Source organism: Rhipicephalus microplus, chromosome 8, assembly GCF_043290135.1.
Source record: "Rhipicephalus microplus isolate Deutch F79 chromosome 8, USDA_Rmic, whole genome shotgun sequence".
NCBI classification, from domain to species: Eukaryota; Metazoa; Arthropoda; class Arachnida; order Ixodida; family Ixodidae; genus Rhipicephalus; species Rhipicephalus microplus.
Window position 1 is genome coordinate 586469 of NC_134707.1, and position 20721 is coordinate 607189.

A 20721-nucleotide genomic window follows, 5' to 3' on the forward strand; every position below is an offset into this window, starting at 1 on the left:
CGAAGTCAAAGCAAAACCAAGTGTCGCACAGTGCACAACAAGTGTCACCGCATCTACGGCGGTGCTCGCTTCAAGAAAAGGAGTGTTTCCAAAATGAAACCTGGCACAAAGTACGCAGATCACACGTTCTTGGTGGCTTCAGATACACACTTCCTACACGCGTCACAAGCAATGCGACAAGAATGGCAAGTGATCACGGCATTACTCCCCTTTTAAATAAGCGTCGACTCGATGCTTAAGAACAGCAAACATGGAAAGCAGAGAACAGTGCTCTACCTCAGAACGCAAGAGAACACAAGGAAGAAGAAAATTTGCACTTCACATTGCAAATAGCATAGCTTATTAGCATGTAATAAGGCTTCAAGCGCACGACAAGAACAAGTTCTGGGCAAGCACGACGCTGTTGCGTAGTCGTTATCGTAAACTTCATAGTCCAGTTCACTAACACGACGTACGACCTTGAAAGGTCCAAAACAGCAGCACAACAACTTTTCGCTGAGCCCTCGGCAGCGAATAGGGGTCGAAACTAACACTTGGTCTCCCGGTTTCTATTCCGTATGGCGGCAGCGTAAGTAGCGTCGAGCGTTGGTGCACTGTTCATCCTTAATCCGTAGACGTGCCAGTTTTCGGGCTTGTTCTGCTCGTTGCAAGTAAACGGCAGCGTCGTGGTTCTCTTTATTTATTTTATTTATTTATAATGTACTGCTAGCTTTAGAAGGCTGTAAGCAGGAGTGGGGGTACAAAGGTGAAGGAATACATGCATACTTCGGCGACGTCTGGGAGCATGGTGTCCGACGTTGTATCTGTAACCCTGCCGTAGACGAGGCTAGAAGGGGACATCCGTGTAGTCTCTTGCATTGCAGTATTGAAGGCAAATACGACGTATGGAAGGATGCTGTCCCAGGTTCTGTGTTCTGGATCGTATACATGACTAGCATGTCAGCGATTGCTTTATTCAGTCGTTCCACGAGGCCGTTTGTCTGGGGATGATACACCGTCGTTTTACGGTGACTGGTTTGACTGGTGCGGGATAGCTTGCATTAATTCAGCTGAGAATGCTGTTCCCCAGTCCGTAATTAGAACCTCGGGGGCCCCATGCCACACAATGATGCAATTAACGAAAAACTTTGCGACCTGTTTTGCTGTTCCGTTCGGTATGGCTTTTGCTTCGGTGTAACGGGTCAGGTAATCAGTTGCTACGATGACCGTTTTATTTCCAGAAATTGACGTCGGAAAGGGCCGAGGAGGCCTATTTCTGTCTGTTAAAAAGCCTTTGTTGGGGGTGGTATGGGGTTCAGAAGTCCGGCTGGCCTGGTCTGTTGTCCTTCTTCGTTAGCATTCACGGCAGGTCTTTACGTACCGCGCAACGTCGGTGTGAAGATAGTTATAGCGCGAGAACAAAATGACAACACAGAGACAAGAGGGACTTGAAAGACACGAGCGCTATCGACTCTGTTATCAAATGTTGTACCGACATTCGTCTACATAGAGTAAAAAAGCAGGCCAAGGAAATGTGTCGTAAACTAGAGTTAAAACAGTTAGCGCAGCACATTAGCGAAACTGACAAAAATAACGCTCGTGTCTTTCATGTCCTTCTTGTCTGTGTCGTCATTTTGTTCTCGCGCTATAACTATCGTCATGCCATACCAACTAGCCCAAGCTGCCACACCTCGGTGTGAAGTCGTGGCCAGTAGAATCTTTCTTGAATTCAGCGAAGAGTGCGGGCATATCCAAGGTCCCCAGCAGTTGGTTCGTCATGGGAGGCCTGTAGAATCTCTTCTCTAAAGCTGCTGGGAACGACAATGAGATAAACGGTCTTGTTGGGCACAAAATTCTTTACCATGATATCGTTGTGAACACATAAGGATGAGATTCCCCACCGTTGGTGATGCAGTCCTGCCTTCCAGATATTCGTGGATGCACTTAAGGCCAGGGTCCGAGTGTTGCTGCTGCGCAAGGGTGATGCTGCTAATAGGTCCAAGGAATCTGTCATTGACGTCGTCATTCTTTGGTGGTTCATCGACAGGGGCCCTTGACAATAAGCAGTCTGCCTTCGAATGCTTCCTCCCAGACTTGTATGTTACGTTGGCATCTAATTCCTGGAGACGAAGTCTCCATCGAGCGAGGCGGCCAGAAGGTTCTTTCAAAGTGGCAAGCCAGCACAGGGCCTGATGGTCACTAACAACCGTAAATGGTCGTCCGTATATGTACGGATAAAATTTCTGTGTCGCCCAGGTGATTGTTAGCCACTCCTTCTCAGTGGCTGAATAGCTACTCTCTGCCTTGGTCAGCGAACGGCTAGCGCATGCGATCACCCTCTCGAGTCTGTTGCTTCTCTGAACGAGGACCGCGCCTTTGCCCACGCCGCTTGCGTCGATATGAATTTGAGTTTAGGCTTCCTCATCAAAGTGCAAAAGGATGGGATGTGACCATAAACGGCGCTTAAGTTCACTGAAGGCCTCATCTCGTAGCGCTTCCCATCGAAATGGCACATCAACTTTTGTCACCTAGTTCAAAGGTTCAGCTATATGCATGAAAAGTTACTGACAACCCTCCTGTAATACGCACACAAGCCAAGGAATCTTCTTACGGCTTTCTTGTCTATCGGCTGTGGAAAATGCTCAATAGTAGATGTCTTCTGGGTCGTACACTATTCGGGCCGATGATGAGGCCAAGAAATATCAACTCCTGATATGCGAAACGACACTTCTCATGTTTTAGGGTAAGTCCGGAAGACTTGATTGCATCGAGTACGACTTTAGTAGTTTTCACAGGCGTTCTTCGAAGGTCGCCGCAAAGACGACATCGTCATGATTCACGAGGCAGGTTTGCCATTTGAGGTCTGCCAACACCATGTCCATTACTCATTGAAAGGTTGCCAGCACGAAACAAAGCCCTAAAGGCATGACCTTAAACTCGAATAACGCGCCTTAAGCTTTGAAAGCAGTCTTTTCTCTGTCCCTTTCGTCGATTTTAATCTGCAAATACTCGCTTTTGAGTCCCATGGACGGGAAGTACTCGGCGTGACACAGTCTGTCTAGGGCGTCGTCTATCCTTGAGAGCGGGTAGACATCTTTCTTTGTTATCCTATTTAGTCTGCGATAGTCGACACAGAACCGGAGGCTTCCGTCTTTTTTCTTGACGCGGACGACTGGTGTTGCCCAAGGCTTTTCGAAGGTTGAATGACATCATCTCAAAGCATTTCGTTCACTTTGTTCCGATTGGCTTCCCGTTCTCGTGGCGACACATGGTAAGGGGTTTGGCGGAGCGATGTGTGCTCGTCGATTATGATTCAAGGCTTAACAATTTGTGTTTGCGGCACCTTAGATGAGGTCACGAAGCAGTCGCCGTAGTTTTCTAGGAGATGGTGGATTCGATTTTGTCTGTCACTGGGTAGCTTAGGATTAATGTCAAACGCAGGTGGCTATGGTTGTGCATAGACAAGTCCTGGGCAGATTGATCGGAGATGGAAAACGTGTCTTGAATGTCACCTTCTTCATCTAAGAAGGCAATCATAGCGCCTTTGTTGAGGTGACCGTGTTCCTTGCCGAAGATGGTTACAAGCACGTAAGATTGACCATTCTTAAAAGAAGCCATGCCACTGGCGACGCCAAGTTCCCGGTCTAAGAGAAAATGCATGTTTCCCTCGATCGCGCCTTCGACGTCCTCTGTGTTATCTTTAACCACTGGTATCATGACGCTGGACCTTGGTGGAACGCAAACTTCTTCATATAGAATACTCAGGACATCATGGTGCCCTAGGATTGTCTTCGATTGCGTGGCTTGGTCCGTAGAAAGCGTGATGTGTCTTGACTCAAGGTCGACCGCTGCTCGATTTTCGGCAAGAAAATCCATGCCCAAAATGACATCGCGAGAACACTGCTGCAGGACTATGAAGCATGGTGGGCAAGTGCGCTCGCTGACAGTCACTCATGCTGTGAATCGTCCTGTTTGCAACACGAGTTTGCCTCCGGCTGTGCCGATACACTTGGTCGTTACTTTATTTCGTGGCTTTGCGAAGTCTTCACTTACAACAGAAAAGTCTGCTGCCATATCGATAAGTGCTGTTACACTACGGCCGTCTATAAGCACATCAATGTCAGCGCTTCTGGATCTGGAGTTGTTCGTCAGTTTTGGTGTTGCATCCCGGCTTCTGCGAAGGCTGGTAGTACGGTTGGGGCGTGCCTTCAAGCTTTGTGCGAAGTGTAGTCATAGCAGCTCACGTGTCTCCGTCGTGGCACAGTCGTTCGGCGTGGTCAGCGGAGATTCTTCGTCTATTCGCCGGCAAGCAACTTTACCTCCAAAGGCTGCTTTACTCAGTTTTCCCTGTGTGTGCTCAGAGACCTTCCTCGCGCTCCCTCCATGAGACCCCACCCTGGCGATGTAAAGCGGCTGTTTGACGATGATGGTGATCACGATGAACTGTTGGGCCGATAATGGTTACGGTGCAAATAGTCTTCGACTTCACGTGGTCGCTCTCCGGGTCCCGGTCATGTTGCATCTACGGCAGAACCACGAAGTCCCTTGCGTTTGTAAGGGCAGTATCTGAGGATGTGGCCAGCTTCCCCGCAGTGAAAGCATAGTGGGCGTTGTTGGTCGGGGGTTCTCCAGAGGTCAGCTTTTCGCGGGAATTCCGAAGAAGCGGGACGTTAGGCGAGTGACTGCGGTGGCAGGTAAGGCACGTAATCGTCACGGCGCATGTTGTCGGGACCTTTTTGCTTGCGTACCGCGGTGGCGTAACTTATAGCATGACCGTCTGGGTTTGGAACCACCGGCCGAGAAACGCCCAAAGCCACTCGTACTTCATCGTCTATGACAACCGTGAGTGAGGCTAACAGAAGTTGCGAGGGTGATGGCATAAGTAGCTGCAGCTCCTCGCGGACGGCTTCGCATAATATTTTCCCTCAAAATGCTGGTGCTTTCAAACCTTGCTTGAGGGTCCATAGAAAATATGTGCACTGTACGGTTGGGTTGTACTGGCAGTTCCAAGAATCTAAGGTCTTTTCAATGGTGGACGCCTCTTGCATGAACTCTGCAACAGTTTTGGGTGGGTTGCGGAGTAAGCCAGCAAAAAGGGACTCTTTTACTCCTCGCATTAGAAGCCCCACCTGTTTTTCCTCTGCCGTGTTTAGATCTATGTGCCTGATGAGGAGCTTCATTTCCTCGACGGATACATGCACAGTTTCATCAGGCTTTTGGATCCTCGATTTTAGCAAGATCTTAGCCCTTTCTTTCCACAGCATGTTGGCAAACGTTCTCAGAAAGTCAAACTTGAACGCTTTCCACGTAATTAAAGAGACCTTGTGGTTTTTAAACCAGCTTTTAACGGAGCCGTCGAGGGAGAAGAAAATGTGGGGCAGCTTCATCTCGCCATCCCAGCTGTTCACTGACGCCACGCGAGTGAATCTGTCGAGCCAATCTTCCGCATCTTCTGCCGGCAAGCCGTGGAAGGTTCGAGGCACTAGGGGCTGTTTAAAAATGACAGGGGTGGGTGCAGCTGGTGGAATCATGGTTGACGTCGGATCTTTTTTCGTCTGTCGTGTGCGCTCCGGCAGTGTTCCGGTGGCAACCCTTGTAGGCGGCGGTTACTGCGAGTCGCGTTCCTGCTTCTGGGCATCTCGTCCTTTCCGGTAGCTGTCGGTTCAGGGACCTGGTGCATCTACCCAGCGCCTCCCCCAGTTGCCACTCCGAAACGACGTGCACGAAACGATGACGAGCAAGTCTCAACAAAACTGTATTTAATTGGGCTGACCTGCGCCCGAAGTCAAAGCAAAACAAGTGCCGCACACTGCGGATCAGGAACAAGTGTCACCACACCAATGGCAGTACTCGCTTCAAGAAAAGGTCCGGTTACTCGCTTCAAGAAAAAATCAATCGTTTCCAACATGAAACGTGGCACAAAGATAAGTACATACGCAGATAACACGTTCTTGGTAAAGTGCTCTTCAGATACACGCTTGCTACGCACTTCACAAGCAATGCGATAAGAATGGCAAGTGATCGCGGCGATATGGTATGTTACTTTATCCAGGTCCTGAAGATCACCGCTTAAGTTGACGCAGGCGGCTCCCACGTTGGAACCTTCTTTATTGTGAGGTAGGAAAAGAATAAAGCCTCTGTCCACACCATGAAATATAGCGGCAGTAAGGTTTCACCTTACTCCCGTATCGTGGCCCTTCTGAACGGCCTGCGTTTGGTTTGAAAGAGCTCCGCTCTAAAGGACTGGTCGCCAACAGTCTCTTTCCTCATCACAGTCTTAAAGACACTGATACACGGTCGAGAGCAATGATGTCATTACACTACTCACTCGCTTGAATTTGATTTGGACCTATTTGTATGAATATATTCTGCTGATATAGTTTGTATTTCGGTACGTTTTTGTTTGTAGCAATGTCAGAGTCATAGCCTGAGATGCTTAGCGTGCAGCACTGGGAATTCCCTTCTGTAGTAATGTTGGGTGACTTTATTATATGTAAGCAATTGGTCCCTGTTCTCCCCACTTATATTACCTGTTTGCGTAGTACGAAGAGCCCTCGTGCAGGTGCGTCGCCAGAAACTCTTGAAAAGGCGACCGAGCATTTGCCCGTGACTCGAGAACAGGAATGATCGTCACGAACCAGCTGCATTCATCTTCGTCCACCTCTTCGCTCCCAGAACACGTGCGCTAATTTCTTCCCCTTTGACGGGTGAGAAAACGAAAGAGGAAAGCCTTCATGAGGCAGCATTCCTACAACCGCGTATCCAAGATACGACTGCGAACGTCGTAACCACATGGCTATCCAGGCAAGCTAGCACAGCATAGCCTTGTGTAGGGTAGTAAGGGAATGGAAAGGAGAAGTAAGTGTGAAGAGGAGATATCTTGTGGTGAGGATGTGGGAAATGTAGAGGGAAGAAAGAAAAGCATAGCACAGAAATATAGAGAAAGGGAAGGATAGTAGTAGTAGTCATCATCTGTAGCAGTAGCTTGACTACTCCCACTGCAGGACAAGCGCCTCTACTATATGTTGCACCAACCAACTCGGTCCTGTGCTTGCTGCTGGCACTTTATACCAGCGAACTTCCTAATCTCATCTGCCCACCTAACTTTGTCTCCCCTTTACCCGCTTGCCTTCTCTTGCAATCCTGTCTGATTTTTAATGACCAGCGGTCATCTTGCCTTCGCGCTTCGCGCCCTGCCCATGATCATTTGTTCTTCTTGATTTTGACTATGATGTCCTTAACACCCATTTGTTTTCTGATACGCTCTGCTCTCTTCTTGTTCCTAATGATTACAACTATCATTTTTCTTTTCATTGATCGCTAAATGTTGAACCTGAACCCTCTTTGTTGTAGTAGTGGTAGTTCTTAAAAGAGAGAAAAAAGTTGCTAAGTTCTGCCTGCCTAATATGGCAACACTACTGAGGTCATTGTTGGGGGAGGGGGATAAAAAAATATAAGAGAAAGATAAATAGGAGGAATCACTCGCCGCACAAGAGCAACAGAAAGAAAGTAGAGAGAAGAGATAGGAAAGATGGATTGGGGACACGGTCGCAGAATTGCGAGTATGGGATAGCGATCGGCGAAAGCTACGCTGGCACCAGGAGATCGCGGATGTCACAACAGTTAAGCTCGAAAATAAAGGAAATAAACAGAGAAAGGGCAGAAAAAGGAATAAAGACAAAAGAGCATGACACAGAAAAAATACACACAAACACACACACACACACATATATGTGTGTGTGTGTGTGCGTGTGTGTAAGTAAACGTGCATACAAACAACGCAAAAAACAGAGATGAAGAGAGAGAGAGATAGATGAAGCTAAAGATAAACTAAGAAGGCCTATTCACACATCCTACGGAAAGAGCTGAGCTCCAGGTGACTTTTTTCTCGTCCTCCTCTTTTCCCTCGCTTTTTGCTACGCTGTATGCTTCTACCTTGCTTTCCACCGCTACAAAGAGCTCAAAGTGATCGCCCGCCACGGCTGGACCTCAAGCTGAAAAAGAGCCTCGCTGTTAAAATATAGGGGTACGTGGGGGAGGGTTATAAGTCTAATCCGCGTGTTTGTCCAGGGTACAAACACTACGCGTTCCGTTACAGATTACGAACCAAGCACTGCAGATGCTGGGCGGTTACGGCTTCATCAAGGAGTACCCTGTGCAGCAGTACCTGCGAGACCTGCGGGCCCACATGATCATTGAAGGTGAGTGCTAGCTAGGAGAGAGATTTCTCACAATTATAAAGTTATTTGTACTCCTCCGCAGGAACCAACGAAGTCATGCAGATGGTGATCTCCAAGAACATCCTACAAGGATGATGAAAGGTATTGTCTACCGACTGCTGCTCCCCCAACTGTTTTCTTTGATGTTGCTCGCAGACTTTCGCAACAAAAGGTGATTGAGCATTGTTGGTCGAGCAAAAAGTGGTTGAACTTGCCACGTGGCAAATGGGCAAACGCAGCGCTATTTAGATATTGCAATAGTTGTTTTTTCTCTCTAGTGCCCAAACAGCCTCAAAAGGGGGAAAAACATTTCTGTCAGGTTGCTCAAAACGGCCCTGAAGTATTGTCTTCTGTTAGTGGCTCACCGTCAACTCATTTCACCGTAAGATTTAAGCGAGGCACCTTGTATGAAAGGCGTTACCACCGTGGGCTACAACACTAGAAGGCTTTCCTTCATCCAAGGCGGAGAATGCACACAAGCGCGCACTCTAATGTTGTGAGATGCACGTCTGCGCTGACCCCGGAGAACACTGGCGAGTGCGAGAGTATTTCCCCAGTTCATGGAGGCGATTGGCTGCCGCGTTTGATTAATCAGTGGATGAGGCCTCTCCCGACTTTCGGAGGTGTCACCGCCTGTTGCCCATTGGTGCAGCATTGCGTGCCATTGACGAGGAAACGCCGCAGACTTTGGAACTTTATTATTGAACGCGCTCAATGACGGCACCGTTTTCCTCGCATGGGGAGAGAAGAATAAGCGAGCGCAAATAAGCGGCCACGAAGCGAAGTGTCTGAATTAACGGTGCATAACGGCGAGGGAAACAGTGTCTTCACTGAGGGCGTTGTTGAAGTGAATGGTAAATGCGCTGTATGGGGCGTCGGTTTCGGTTTTGCCACAAGAACTCACCACTCCGCAGTGATTACCAGTGACCGCCTTTCCAAAATTTGAAAGCGGCTGTAGACTATTCATACGAAGTACTTTAATTCGCCCATCTGACTCGATCGGCTGTTTACACTGGTTAAAAAGTTATATGTCTTATTTTCTGTAATTACTACTGTAATTAAAGTTTGTACACGTCTCAAGATGCCTCCTGTAAAAGTAAAGGGAACACCGCAGGTGCCTCGTTTCTGTGAGTTTTAAATAATATTGGACACATTTCTTGAAACACCCTGTATACTTTAAATCAGGGGTCTTAATCTCATCCCAGGCAAACCCAGAATTTAGACTCGCAGATAAGAGTGGGGAGTGGTCAGCTTGTAACAAACGTTACCATTGCAAAGGAGATATCTCACGTACAGGTCATTTCTCAATATTATTTGAGGCCAGGCTTCCATCCACCATGTCAACACCGATGTCCAAGATGAGTAAAATCTGGACACCGATTCTGAAATAATGTTTTTGCTTCACGGTTATGTTCCAAGACATGGTGACCACAAATAATCTTTAGACCAATCATGGCGTTGTAGCTGACGCACATTCATATTATAAGATAGTATAAGAGACGACCATGTGTGAACAGGAGGCCGCAAGGGAGAAAATCGTGGGCCGCATATGGCCCGTGGGCCACTTGTTTGAGACCTCGGTTCTGGTTGTTTTGAATGTAGAATTTTTTGGAAAGTTGTAAATAAGTTCATCTTTAATGCGTTCTCTGCGGAAGGTATTGTGTTACCAAGGAACAATAAACATTTTCCAAATCCTGCAGTCACCTCACTGTCAATCTTGACGGCAAAAACAAAATATGCAAAGTGATACAACTAATTCATACGGGAGGAAAACAACAACAAAAAAAACGCCAGGCTTCCACGGAACTGGCAGCATTGTTGCAGTGATTGATTTGATTGATATGTGGGGTTTAATGTCCCAAAACCACCATATGATTATGAGAGACGCGTAGTGGAGGGCTCCGGAAATTTCGACCACCTGGGGTTCTTTAACGTGCACCCAAATCTGAGCACACTGTGTGTTGTGTCTATGTGCCTTCTTTTGTCCGTGTTCGTTGTCTGCGCTACCATCCATCATCATGCAACCATACCAACAAGCCCAAATCGCCACCCTCATTGAGCACACGGGCCTACAACATTTCCGCCTCCATCGTAAATGCAGCTGCCGCAGCCGGGATACGATTCTGCGACCTGCAGATCAGCAGCCGAGTATCTTAGCCACTAGACCACCGCGGCGGGGCAGCACTGTTGCAGCGAAAGCTATATAAGAGCAACTTTTCAGTGCCTTTTTCAAAGCACTATTTGGGTAACTGATACAAGCACACTTTCTGGGTACCCACTACACCATAATTAGTCCTAGTTTTTGTGTAGTAGGCCAGCATTCACTATGCCACCCTTCATAATTCTTCGGATAAGCGTGGTATCCGCTACAGACGTGTAAAAAATCTTGTGCAATTTTTTATGCAGTGGCTAACGGCGATGAAGAATCATGTTTAAAGTAGGTATGCGCCGCAGTTATTAGGTGATCAAGAACAAGCTTTTGTAATGGGTTGGAGCATTAGACGATCCATTCGTTACGCAAATCGCATTGTGTTCCACCTGGTTCTTCCCTTTGTTGCTCCAAAACGCTTTGTTGATCATATTGCTGCGAAGCGCTGTCGGAGATTAAAACAGTAATGAGGAAGACAACGCTCGCTGATATCCATGAGTTCAAGGAAACAAACAAACAAATAAACAAATATCCGCATGGACTTGGATCTGCCTTGTATGTCTGGCGTTAGGTGTGTAGAGGCCATGCAGCGGATAGTCGAAGGTTCCGGAAGATATCACGCAGTTTGTCAACGTACTCGCTTGGTGTGGGCGAACACTCTGGTTTAGTGGCGTCGAAAAAATCTGCCGGTAAACGATGAGGGGCTCCATAAACAAGCTCGGCACTGGCGCACGGAAAGTCTTCCAGATCGGACTCCCAGCAGCGTGAGCGGGAAAGCCTCTAGCCACTTGGCTGGGGGACCGTGTGCTGTAAGCACTGCTTTCAGGTGATGATGGAAATGTTTTATGAGCCCGTTTGTTTGTGAATGGTAAGAAGTTCGCAGTCGCGCCACTCCCAGTAGCTTGAGGAGTTCCTTGAAAAGCGATGACTCGAACTGGTGGCCGCAGTCTGTGACGATAGTTGTGGGACAGCCGAATCGCCGCAACCCAAATAGAGGCGAAAGCATCGACCACTGAGGCTGCTGTGATATCAGGGATAGGCGTAGCCTCAGGCCATCGAGTGAAGCGGTCAACAGAAGTCAATAAATACCGGTAACCTTGACAAGGGGAAGGGGGCCAACGATGTCGACGTGGACCACTGCGAAACGTTGATCAGTCTGCAGAAAAAGCTAAAAGGGGGGTGCTGGGTAACGATGTCTTTTGCCACGCTGACATGGTGCGCACTCATGTACCCAGTCACGAATGTCAGCATTCATGCTGCACCAGACGAAGCGTGATTTCATCAGCCTTTGAGCTGATTGATTGATTGATTTGATTGATATGTGGGGCTTAACATCCCAAAACCACCATTTGATTATGAGAAACGCCGTAGTGGAGGGCTCCGGAAATTTCGACTACCTGGGGTTGCTTAACGTGCACCCAAATCTGAGCACAGGGGCCTACAACATTTCCGCCTCCATCGGAAATGCGGCCTTTGAACTGCACGAATTCCAGAGGGTGAAAGGTTGTGCAACAAATCGAAGGTTTTCTTACGGAAAGCGATAGGCAAATACGGTCTCTGTGTGTCTGTAGAGGTATCCCAAATAATTGGCATGTCTTCAATGCAGACTGTATCCAGCTTCAGTGATGTTTGCGTATCCCGTAAGGTGAGATAGGTCTGTGTCCTCTGTTTATGCTCTTGCAAGCTCACGTAAATCGAACCTGATGTTTTTGAACGACTGCGCGTGACAGCGTCCACGCGACTAAGCGCGTCAGCAGGAGTGTTGTCCACACCGTTGATGTGCCTGATATCCATCGTAAATTCTGAGATGAAGGCTAGTTGTCTCACTTCCCGTGCTGTATACAGTGATGCAGTATGGCCTATTGAATAGGTGAGGGGCTTGTGATCTGTGAAAACTGTGAAAGCTGCCTTCGAGTAGGTGCGGAAGTGACGTACTGCCAGGCAGATGGATAGAATTTCCTGACCAAAAACGCTGTATCGTGTTTGAGTAGAAGTCATCTGTTTTGAAAAGAACGCAAGTGGTTGCTATGAACCGTTGACATTCTGCTGTAAAACAGCTCCTAGCGCTGTGTTGGAAGCGCCAGTCATGAGTGCCAGCGGCCAATTTGGTTGTAGCTGGGCGAGTAGAGTGGCTTCGGCCAAGGCGCACATGATGACATTAAATGCATCATCCGCAGCAGAGTCCCATTGTAGTGCTTTCGCTGAGTGCTTGCCGCAAAGCATGCGGTCTAGGGGTTCCAGCAGCGTGGTGCAGTTTCTGACAAAGCGGCGGTAAAAGTTTACGAGGCGAGGAAACTGGCAGAGCTTTGTGGTTGACGATGGTTTGGGAAACTCGATGATGGCTTGCACTTTGTGAGGAAGTGGGCGGATGCCGTTGAAGTCCAAGTATTGACCAAGGAATTCGAGGGCTTGTTCAAATTGGCTCTTTCCAGTGTTGACCATTACGGCATTTGTGGGGAGGCGTTGAAAGAACTGGCGCAGGTGGTGCAAGTGTTCTTCGGGCGAAGAACTTGCGAATAGCATGTCATCAACATATGCAAATACGAAGGGCAGTTCACGCACAACAGAATCAATGAATCGCTGAAAAGTCTGCGCAGCATTTTGAAGTACGAATGGCATTCTGATGAATTCAAATAGTCCGAATGGTGTTGTGATTGCTGTTTTTGAATTGTCTTTATCTGCTACGGTGATTTGGGGATAACCACGGGCAAGATCAATTTTTGAAAAAAAAAAAATGGTTGTGCCATAGAGAGCTGAAGTGAAGTCCTGTATGTTGAGCAGTGGGTACCGGTCCAGAACGGTCTTGGTATTCAGAGACCGGTAATCCCCGCACGGCCTCCAATCCCCAGACTTCTTGGTGACAAGATGAAGGGAAGATGCCCAGCTACTAGAGGAGGGCCTGATGATGCCAAGTTCCAGCATGTGTTCGAATTCTGAACAGACCACCTTGAGTTTGTCTGTAGCTAGATGCCGCGGTCGAGAGAACACAGGTAGTCCTGATGTGACAATGTGATGCCGAACGTCGTGACACACTGGTTGAGTTCAGTTCGATAGTGATAATAGCTGAGGAAACTCTGCTATAGGAAGGCTGGAAATGGCTCTTTGGCAACTGTGACGCATGAGAGTGCTATATCTGTAGTTTCGGGCACTGCGAGTCCGTGAATAAAGAATTTAGTTGTGGAGTCTATTAAGCGCTTTCTCTTGACATCGACGAGGAGTTCATGTTGGTTTAGAAAGTCAGCACCAACATCAGCGACCAAAAACACCCACTGGAATATTCTTCGAAGCCCCAAGTTCAGTGTTACAGAATGTTGCTGGTACACTGAAATGTGTGTCCCGTGGACACCTTTGAGATGAAACAGTACAGTGGAGGTGCGTTCTGCTTTTGTGGCTGGGCGGACACCGACTTGGCCTCCTGTGTCGATAAGAAATTTCTGTCTGGTATTACGGTCGAAGATGTGGAAAAGGCGACATTCTTTTTGGCGCTGACCGCTCGTCGGCGCTATTGGTCGGTTGTTGAGTTTTTCGACCACATGCAAAGCAAAAGACAGCGGTGAGCATTTGCACCCAAACGACGATGGTAAAAGCACATTCGTGGACCTGGGAAGCCACTTCGCTCTCGTCGGCGACGATTGGGCGCCACAGAACGATGACGTTGGCGCTCACGATGTGCGGATGGCTCTGGGTAAGCTGCTGCTGCGATCAGATCTTCCAGCCGAGCACAAAGGCGGTCAACAACGGAGGGGCCCGCGGTAGTGAGTGCAGGATTAAGTGGCTGAGCAGGTGTGGCAGAAGTGGTAGGTGGTGTAGATAGCGTGGGTGTACTGATGGAGGCGACTGGAAAACTTGTTGTCGCCACTTCCATAACTTTCTCGGCTAGCGCAGCCAGTGATGTCAAATCCATGGCTGTGGCTGTAGCAAGCACCATTTGGACCTGGGACAGTAGTTGCTGGAGAAAAAGTTGTTCACGTAGCACTGCAGTGTCCATAGTTGTCGCACTTGTGCCGAAAAGAAGTATAGGCCGCAAAAGCTGGCTTGGACGTCGGTTACGAGCTCCTCTGCAGAGACTATACAGCTGCTGTATTCTGGTTCTCTCCGACGCAGCGGTCTTTTCTAGGATGGCTACCTTGAGCTGGTCATGTGGTCTTGCGGGGAGGATTGTTGCAAAACGAGATAATTATGTCGACTACCTCTTCTGCAGCTGTTGAGGGGAGTGCGCCAAGCACATCGTGAAATTGCCGCTGTGGCGAGGTGAATCTTGATAGCTGGAATTGAGATTCCACTTGCAGAAACCATACGGCAGGGTCCCGTTCCCAGTATGATGGAAGACGGCAAGAGAGGGTGGAGACGGCCTCACTGGATGGATCGGTCTCTGGCGTCGTTTGGTTGGGGGTGAGTGTATAGACATCCAATTCTGGAGTTTTGCGGACATGCAGCGCCACTTGTCGATGCAGTTTTGAGTAGTGCAAAGCTTGAACCCCTTGCACAGTTTGCTGCGCAACCAGTTGCAAGTACGAAACAACGATGGACCTAAATATTAGATGTATTTGAGCATTGAACACTCGGAAAAAGAGCTACGAATTTCTCTCCGCTAGTTGGACACGTTACGAAACCGCCGTGAAGTGCTTGCTGGTTCACTCGACTGAACGATGGCGAAAACCAGAGCAGACGCAACAGCTCTGCGCTCTACAAAAAAGACTCCGGTCGACGCTACTGTTGCATTGGGAATTGCCCCGAACGTAGAAGACTTCAGTTTTACTGAATTTCGCAGCTTTGGCAAAGCAGAATGGCGAAAGCGCTAAATGCAGGCCGTTGCGAACATGTTCACGTCGTGTTGCGTAAGCGAATACTCGCGTTCTCCCCATCCGTTCGCTTGAATAAGTGTGATCAAAACCTCCTGTTATTGTTTTGAGTAGCCTTGACGGAGAATCGTGGTAATTTCGATTATGAAGCTTAACAGATCCTCTTAGCGGGGTGCACGACGGGCAATAGTGTATAGACAGGTTACGCCCGGCTGCGATAAACATCACACATGCTGCGACCACCGGTAATCTGAAGTTATCGCCACAACACAGCATTAGGCACACTAGGGCTTTTAAGGCTCCAAGTGCCGGCTTTAACTAGGAAATGCGAACACGTGCGTCATACAGGTAAATCGCAAAATGATCGCTACTACGAACAGTTTTTCTTTCTTTTCTTCCTTTCTTTTTGCTGTTGGTCTTCGGGATTACCGGAGCTATCCGGAGGCATCGGTTTTGCCTTTCGTTGTAAAGTGAGAGAGTGGACACGTGTGTATCCCCATTTGCAGTATATAGAAACGGAAGACAACTGCCAACAGAGTATTCAAGCATGCGTAATAAAACACCTAAATGCACAGCAAGTGAGAAATTGATGGAGATTGCAACAGCAAAGCGAAAATCACCACGGCCGTTCGTGCCAGATAAAGCGAACTTCGTACCACCAATCGCATAGATTTTTCATGTATGCACTTCACCGCTTAAGCATCATGTGTATGCCCAAGTTTAGTGCTTGACTCAAACTCGCTGTCATGCAATGCTTGCTTGCACTTAAACTGTCATGTGCAGCACGCCAAAATGGATTAAACGTATTTTGCATTCTGCCCGCATTTCGTTTTGATGAGCTTCTTACTTCTATGAAGCGAACTTGGATTGAAGAAGCTTGCCAGGTCCTTGAATTTTCGGAAACCGCACCGCAAGACCAACAAAAAAGGAAGGCCTGTGTGCGTTCGCTTGTGGACGGCTCTCTGTGCATTACCCAATCATGGCTGGCGCGGCGATGGGGGCGCTGGTGGTGGCGTTTTTCGCAGCGCCACCTGGGCAGAGTCTGACCTATGCTTTTGGTGCTCCATTTTGGAAGATCTGTGCATTGGTGTCCGATCTTTGTCAGTCGTGAGTGGCACGGCTCTACATTACTTAGGTGCGCTTAAAAAGCCCAGGTCACCAATTGTAGAGGACATGCGGCGGATTGACAGACCGCGAGACAAGACGTTCGTGTGGTATGTTTTTTTATTTTCCGTCTGCTGAGCTGCCGCGGCACGCGAGTGCGGGCCGCCGCCATGAGAATGGGAAGGATTGATTGATTGATTGATTGATTGATTGATTTGTGGGGTGTAACGTCCCAAAACCACCATATGATTATGAGAGACGCCGTAGTGGAGGGCTCCGGAAATTTCGACCACCAAGGGTTCTTTAACATGCACCCAAATCTGAGCACACGGGCCTACAACATTTCTGCCTCCATCGGAAATGCAGCCGTCGCAGCCGGGATTCGAACCCGCGACCTGCGGGTCAGCAGCTAAGTACCTTAGCCACTAGACCACCGCGGCAGGGCCTGAGAACGGGAAGGAGAACGGGAAGGAAAGAGAGGAGGAGGAAAGCGTACAAGGAAGGATGTTTTACGTATATACGAAAGCACAGTGTAAGAGATGACACACAGAGTAAAGTTGAGGGCACAAAGTTTATGTTACATAGGGGTGCGGAGGCACGTGTTCCGACACTCACCACAAGTGTTTAGACAGGCCTTTCAAATATACACTACGACGCCTTTTCTCCCCGTAACATTTTGGTGGAGAGTGCGGGTTCTCCCTATGGACGTCAGACTCTGCCCAGGCGGCGCTGCAAAAAACACTACCACCAGCGCCCCGATTGATGCACCGGCCATAAATGGGTAGTGCAAAGAGAGCCGTGCACAAGCGAACGTGCATAGGCCCTCTTGTTTAGTCGGTCTTGAGGCGCTGTTTCTTGAAAATCAAGGACCTGGCGAGCTCCTTCCGTCAATCCAACCTCGCTTCAGAAAAGTAGGTAGCTCATCAAAGCGAACTCCGAGTACAACGCAAAAGATGTTTCAGTTATTTCAGTGTGTTGCAATTCAAGTGCAAGTGAGCATCGCATGACATCGAGTTCGAGGCAAGCACTCCGACGTGCGTTTTTTAATGCCTAAGTGCGTTAAACTTGGACATACACAATGTTAAAGTGACCATACATAGATGAGCAATCTATCTTACGATAAGTGGCACGAAGCTCGCTTTATCCGGCACGAATGGCCCTGACGATTTTCGTCTTTGCAGCTGCATTCTCTATCGATTTCTCGCTTCCTGTGCGTTGACCTGTTGCTAGAGTGTTAAGTTGACGGTTGTTTTCCGTTTCAATATACTGCAAATGGGGATACATGCTTGTCCACTTTTTTCAGTGAATAAAAAAAGGCGAAACCGAGGACTGCGAGATAGCTCCGGAAATCATGAAGACAAACGGCAAAAAAAAAAAAAAAACTGATTGTGGTCGTGATCATTTTGCGAATTACCTGTGTGACTTTCGTGTTCACATTTCCTAAGCAGGAACTTAGAGCCTTCAAAGCCCTACATGCGTAAGGCTGCGTAGTGGCGATCACTTCAAATTATCAATGGTCACGGCGTGTGCGATGTTTATTGCACGCGTCACCTGTTTACTATTGCATAGTGCGCACGCGGTCAGAGGCTCTGTCAAACTTTATAATCAAAGTTATCACGGTTCTCCATGGTAACTATCGGGCGCATTATCACATCACTTTCATTATCACACTTTCTCATGCGAACGGCTGTAAAAAACGCGAGTGATTCGCTTACCCAACACGTTCGCAAAGGCCCATGCCCAGCGCTGTCGCCGTTCTGCTTCACAAAATCTGCCGAAATAAGTAAAACTGAAGTCCTTTACGTCTGTAGCAATTCGCAACGAAAGAGTAGCGTCCACTGAGGTCTTTTTTTCGTACAGTGCAGAGCTGTTGCGTCTGCTCTTGTTCTTGCCGTCGTTCTAGCAAGGGAATCCGCAAGCACTTTACGGTGGTTCAGTGACGCGTCCGACCAATGGAGGGCAATTCGTAGTTCTGTTTCTAAGTGTTCAATGCGCAAATACACGTAATATTTAGCTGAATCCTTGTTTCGTACGCTGTAGTTGCACCTGGTTGCGCAGCAAACTGTGCAAGCGAATGGGGCTTTGCACTACTCAAAACTGCGTCGACAGGTGGCGCTGCGTATTCGCAAAACTTAGGGAGCCTACATGAACGGCTATTTTTAGGGTGGAGACATCTTAATGAGTGCCTTCAAGAAACTCAGCCAAAACCAGCGGGCAACCGAGCACGCTGTTGCCAGCTTCCACCAAATTCAGCATAGTTTTCTGTGCGCCGCCATTTTGGAGCCAGTTGCCGCTCCCTTCAGCTACGTGAAGTACGGCGCAACAAAAAGGAGCCGACCGAGAGACAGCGGCGGTTCTCAGGGTCGTGTAAGCGACCCAGTTCTGAGCTCACGAAACTGAGCTCACGAAGAAATTCGCAGCCCACACACAAACACTTGCGACATAATACTGAGGTTACGCTGACACGAACGCAAGCGCGGCAACAGCTCAGACTAGGGAGCGCGTCTCCGTACGAACGCGCGGACGCGTCCCGTTTGTGGGCTTCCTACTCGCAATGCGTGGACGCAGCAACGACAACTTCGGTTATCTACTCATTCGCGAACACCGCGAAACACATATACGTGTGCCGCAGGAAAAAACAGTGAACGAAATACACAGTACTCACAGAGCAAATACGAGACGCACTGGTGGGCTCCCAGCCGTCTCGCTTCAGCCAGCCATAGTTGTCGTCGGCCAGGGCTCGCTGGGAAGCCGAACATTCACACCCCCTTTCTGTTGTGGTTAGTGCAGAGCGGTACGCACCATCCAGGCATTCTAAGGCTTCACCGGCAGCGTTTAACACGCTACCGCAACGTTCGACGCCGTATTATTGAGAACTAAATGCAACCGGGCGTAGACGCAGTGCGGGCACCAAGATGGGGCAACAGCGCGGCGTTGCTGTCTGGCAACATTGTGTTTTGGCGGGCGGCGGTGCGTTAGCGGCATGTAGTGGGTCAAAGGCTGACATCACCCTAAAAACGGCTGTTCATGTAGGTTCCCTAGCAAAACTCTGGAGTCTGACGTCTATCGCCGTTACGACAATTCTCTTTAGCGCGCGTTCCTTGGCTGCCTCTGTTATATCTGTTCAAGAGGATGTTAGACCTCACGTAATTTGGCAGCCTTGTGCTCCATGTTGAGCTAGTCAGGACACAGTTACGTAGTGTTGTTCCTAGGCACGCGTGCACTACAACTGCCTTAATACCGTAGCCTCTGTTTATTAAAGCCATTTTCGCCATATCATCGTATTGTCTACGTCGCAGAGTCCTCACATTTGGCGCAGTCGTCGACAAACCATGCCGAGAAAACCGGAGCCACTCGTCCATTTCGTGTGAGTTGGTGTTTTGTGCTAGCTGTCCGCCTCACAGCCTTTGCCTACACTAAACCTTCATTGATCTTGCCCGCCCATTCATGGACCGCAATGCCGCTGATAAAATAAAAAAAGGCCACTGTGAAAGACCTCCATGAGTTCACAGCGGACTTTATACGCCATGAACTTTTGTGCCGTAACCTAGAGACGACTGGCTCGGAGAAAGACATGATTGAGCGCTTGCTTCATGACATCGCCCGGAATGGTCAATCATCTGGTAAGCCCACTCGACAGCTGAGCAGTCGGTTTTGAGTACGAAAGTGCTGAGTGACCTACTACAGCAGTTTTGACGTTGTTACAATGACCGACATTTCTAGTTCAAGTCACTACATTGCCCGAACTTTCGGCCTCACTGCCAACCTTTAGTGGTGACGGTAGCATCTCAGCTCACCAGTTGGTTGAAGAACTCGAGTGTACTCAAGGCTTGGCGTCATGGACAACGTCTACTGTTCTAGCCGTAGCACTTGGTAAGCTCCGTGGCACTATTGCAGATTGAAAAAGCGTGGCAGGAAACCAGCTGAATACGTGGGAGAATTTCAAAGCTGCGTTTGATAACCAGTTTGAAGACAAACTTACGCTTTTGCAGGGGCAGCACATAGTCACCAGACGCGTCCAGTCACCCAGTGAGAGCCTCGTTGACTACTCTTTGGCGAAACTGCGCATAATTTCAAGATGTCCGGTCCAACTGACAGATCCTCAGAGCATTGAATAAGCACTGCCGGGTGTGCGTCACGCATACTTAGCACCAACTATCGCTGCACAACGGCCAGCAACTGTGAGTGCATTTCTTGCCATCGTCACCTAACTCGACCGAACTTTGGCGCATGCTTCTGTCTTCCCAAGTCAGCCGCCCATTGCAGCCAGATCGTCAACGTTATGAATGCCTAGAGTTCCCTTGCCTGTGCTGCAGATTGGTTCTAGGAATGACATAGCTTCATCACAAGTCAATCCGCCTGCTTCGTCAGCACCACATCGAATTTCGTCGTTATCCATAGATCAACAAGACATTCGTTATCTTGAAAGTAGTTCCCAAAATGGCGCACTTCTTATCGCCTCGGGGAA

General features: G+C 48.6%; 2 protein-coding genes and 1 pseudogene across 6 annotated transcripts in view; 1 reads left to right on the forward strand and 2 right to left on the reverse strand.

Annotated features, from left to right (window-relative positions):
• The window catches only part of LOC119163924 (aldehyde dehydrogenase 1A1), a 638180-nt gene that overhangs the window by 529304 nt on the left and 88155 nt on the right, over nucleotides 1-20721 (reverse strand). The gene's annotated exons all lie outside the window — the stretch shown is intronic.
• The window catches only part of LOC119163926 (isobutyryl-CoA dehydrogenase, mitochondrial), a 109408-nt gene that overhangs the window by 73860 nt on the left and 14827 nt on the right, over nucleotides 1-20721 (forward strand). For all 3 annotated transcript variants that reach the window (XM_075872638.1, XM_037415995.2, XM_075872637.1), the window contains 2 exons: nucleotides 8078-8180; nucleotides 8242-8300. In XM_075872638.1, the coding sequence (XP_075728753.1) occupies nucleotides 8078-8180; nucleotides 8242-8294 (156 nt within the window). In that variant the 3' untranslated portion in view covers nucleotides 8295-8300. The remainder of the gene's footprint in view (nucleotides 1-8077; nucleotides 8181-8241; nucleotides 8301-20721) is intronic.
• Nucleotides 13425-20256, reverse strand: LOC142768585 (uncharacterized; annotated as a pseudogene).